This window comes from Nannochloropsis gaditana (assembly GCF_000240725.1).
Source record: "Nannochloropsis gaditana CCMP526 unplaced genomic scaffold scaffold073, whole genome shotgun sequence".
Classification (NCBI taxonomy): domain Eukaryota; class Eustigmatophyceae; order Eustigmatales; family Monodopsidaceae; genus Microchloropsis; species Microchloropsis gaditana.
Genome location: NW_005803880.1, coordinates 69,673 through 72,736, shown reverse-complemented (window position 1 = coordinate 72,736; position 3,064 = coordinate 69,673). Strand labels below are relative to the sequence as shown.

The 3,064-nt window shown below is 61.4% G+C and overlaps 1 protein-coding gene across 1 annotated transcript; it reads left to right on the top strand.

Moving 5' to 3' along the window:
• Window positions 1-536: 536 nt before the first annotated feature.
• NGA_2109800 (cyclase dehydrase) lies at window positions 537-1,637 on the top strand (the record flags this gene model as incomplete). Its single annotated transcript, XM_005855925.1, has 1 exon — window positions 537-1,637. A coding segment is annotated over one exon (732 nt), but the record flags the coding sequence as incomplete, so codon positions are not given.
• Window positions 1,638-3,064: the final 1,427 nt, after the last annotated feature.

Here is a 3,064-nt window from a genome sequence, read left to right as displayed (position 1 = left end):
GTCCTTGAAAAGAAAGCAGTCGACTCGTTACTATTAGGTGCAAGAGCCAGGCACCCTAACGTAAATGGCCCAACGAGGCTCACAGTCGCGACCGGAAATCACCTGCGACTAGAATGCATCTGGCGGCAACGAGTGTGTCCCCGCGCGAGGATGCACAATCATGCCAATGGTCTTTTGGTGCCCACGTGCCTGGGCTACGGCGGCGTTGGACGTTCCGTTCCGATCTTCCCAGCCTCCCCTGATCATTGGGCGGTGGCATGACCATGTGGACATGCCCACGCGGCGTGCGACCCCAAGATTTGGCATGGCCCTGCTACTTCCTAATGAAATATACCTCCAATACGCACTTAAGTAAGAAAGAAAGGACCGAGAAATGTACCAGTTTGTTTTTTTTCCTTGCGGATCGCCTAGTCTGCCAAGCTCCCCGACAGCGAGGACGACGCACGAGGCACTCGGAGACGAGCTCATCGACCATAGATGTGCTCCCTGCGCTGTTACGTTTCAATTTCTCAACCGATCTCCGCTTGACAATCTTTAACAGACCTAGGTTTCCGCTCTTGGCGCCGGAATCTGCCACTGCACGAATGCCGCCATCACAAGCACATCCTAGTAGAGAAACAAGCTTCTCCCCACCTACCCTCCTCCTCCAGCTCCTCCTTCTTTTCCCGTCCCTGCTGCCCATCACGGCTTTCCTTACCAGCCCCCTGTATAAGTCCTATTCTTTTCCACCCATTCCGTCCGTGGGCGCGTCTCCGATATCGTATACGCGTCAGCCCAGCCGCCTCATCCTCTCATCCTGGGTCGATACCAAGGTAGAGATCGAGGTGCCAGCCACGCCCGAGGCGTGTTATGCGCTGTACTCTCAGCTCGAAGAGCACCCTCGTTGGAGCCCATGGCTCAGGTCTGTGCAGTTTCTCGACAAGGTGGAACGGATTTCGGAATGGACGTTGGAGTCCCGTGGCTTCACTGTGGCGTGGAAGGCGCAAAATACGATCGAGGAACCCGGGCGGCGCATCTCCTGGGAGAGCAGGACGGGTTTGCCTAACCGGGGCCTGGTGACATTTGAGGAGCGGCGGCCCGGGATGACGAGCATGGCCTTGACCATCTCATACAGTGTGCCCAAGCCCATCGCCAAGCTCGGGGACGTGGGTCTGGTGAAGAGGTACATCGAGAGCACGCTCCAGAGCGACCTGACGAGATATAGGCAGGTGTTGATGAAGGAGATACGCGAGAAGAGGATAGAGGCGAGCGGGGGGCTCGACGAGTAAGACAGGGTAAGGTTGGGGGACGAAGGGAGGGAGGAAGGAAGGGCCGGGGGAGGGCTTGGTGAAAGCCTTGCCCGTGGCCCTCGGACTCAGCAGCATGAGGCGCCCGGGAGGGAAGAAGCCGAGTCAAAAGGGAGCAAATTGTGTCACAAAAGTTTCGGTGGCGCTTTGGCGTCTACGCGTTCGTGGTGGGCAAGGAACGGCAGAGGAGCAGGAGCGATGGAGGGGAAGGGTAAAGAGAGAGGGCAATGAAGGCGATTGAGACAGCTACAGTCACAGCGCGCGCGTCGTTTTCTCTTGGAGGAGCGTGTTCAAAGCACCTGGACATGTCTAGGAATGAGGAGCTGGGAGGGAGGCTGGGAAGGACGAGGGGGGGGGGAGAGAGGGGCAAAAGGGGCGGACCGAGGCGGCCAGGCAAGAGGAGGAAGGCACGTCAAGGACGCCGTCGTGGGCTGGGCGGCAGGCACAGGGTGTGCGACTATGAGAAAACCAAGAGCTATGCGTACTTGGTTCGTGTCTGTGTACCCTGACTCCACTTCTTCAGACAGGGCGTTTCTCTCCCGATCCCTCTCACCGTGGGACGCGGACCCCCCCCTCGGCGCGCTCTCCGTGCCCTTCCCTCCCCCCTAGCCCCTCTCATCCCACCCCGCCGTCCCCTGGATGCACGCCACGCGTGAGTCCTTACAAACTTACTGTCCCAGTCCCCTCTCACTCCACCAAGCCCATCCTTTCCATATCTCCCTCCCTCCCTCCCTCCCTCCCTTCTTCCCTCCCTACTTTCCGCCCCCCGGTCCCTCCAAATCCTCGTCGCGCAAGCCGCCCCCGCCCCCCACCCCCATTTCCTCCTCCTCCTCCTCCATCATATATATGTTGTCGGCCATCTGCCATATCTGCAGTATGTTGTCCTCCGCCACGCTCGCCACCACCCAGGGGTCCTCCTCGTTCCAGGCCAAGTCGCTGACCTTGGCCGTGTGCCCCCCGTGGATGAAGAGTAACTCGGGCGGGCCGTCCGCGGCGTCCTCCTGAGACTGTTCCTCCCCAATCTTGGCAATATCCCACACGTTCACGCGTCGGTCCGCGCCGCAGGAGGCGAAGACGTTCTCGTGGAATGGCGCCCACTTGACCTGGAAGACCTCGTCCTCGTGGCCCTCGAAAGTATGCAGAGGGGCACTCAGACTCCGAAGGTCCCAGAGCCGCACGCTCCGATCCGCCGAGCCCGTCAGGAACAAGAAGTCCGAGTGGGGGGAGAAGGAGAGGCAGTTGACAAAGTCCTCGTGGGCCCCTGCCCGGGCGTGGGAGGGCTGGCTCCCGCTTTCCCGGACGTCCCAGAGCGCCAGGCTCTTGTCGTCGCTGACGGAGCCGAAGAGATGCGGGTGGGCGCTGTGCCATGCCACGTCCTCCACCACCGAGGTGTGCCCCCGGAAGACTCGCACCTCCTCCACCATCCTCCCCGCCTGGGTCATGTCCCAGAGACAGACGCGCGCGTCGTCGCTCCCGCTCAAGAGCTGCCCGGGGGCCGCAGGCGACCAGGCCAACCCGTAGCCCTCGCGCGCGTGCCCTTTGCAAACGTGCTCGGGCCGGAAGCTGTCGTTGGGTCCGGGGGCGGACGGGTGTTTGGTGATGTCGAAGACGAAGACGTCGGCGCTCGGGCCCTTGGTGGCGACCACGAAGGGGTTCTGCGGCATGTATCGGGCCCGGTTCACCTCCCCCTCGTGCGCGATCTTCACCTTCACCTCCACCTTGCAGTTCATACCTCCGAAGCCCCCCACCTCCCCGCGTTCGTCCTCGTACTTCTTGGC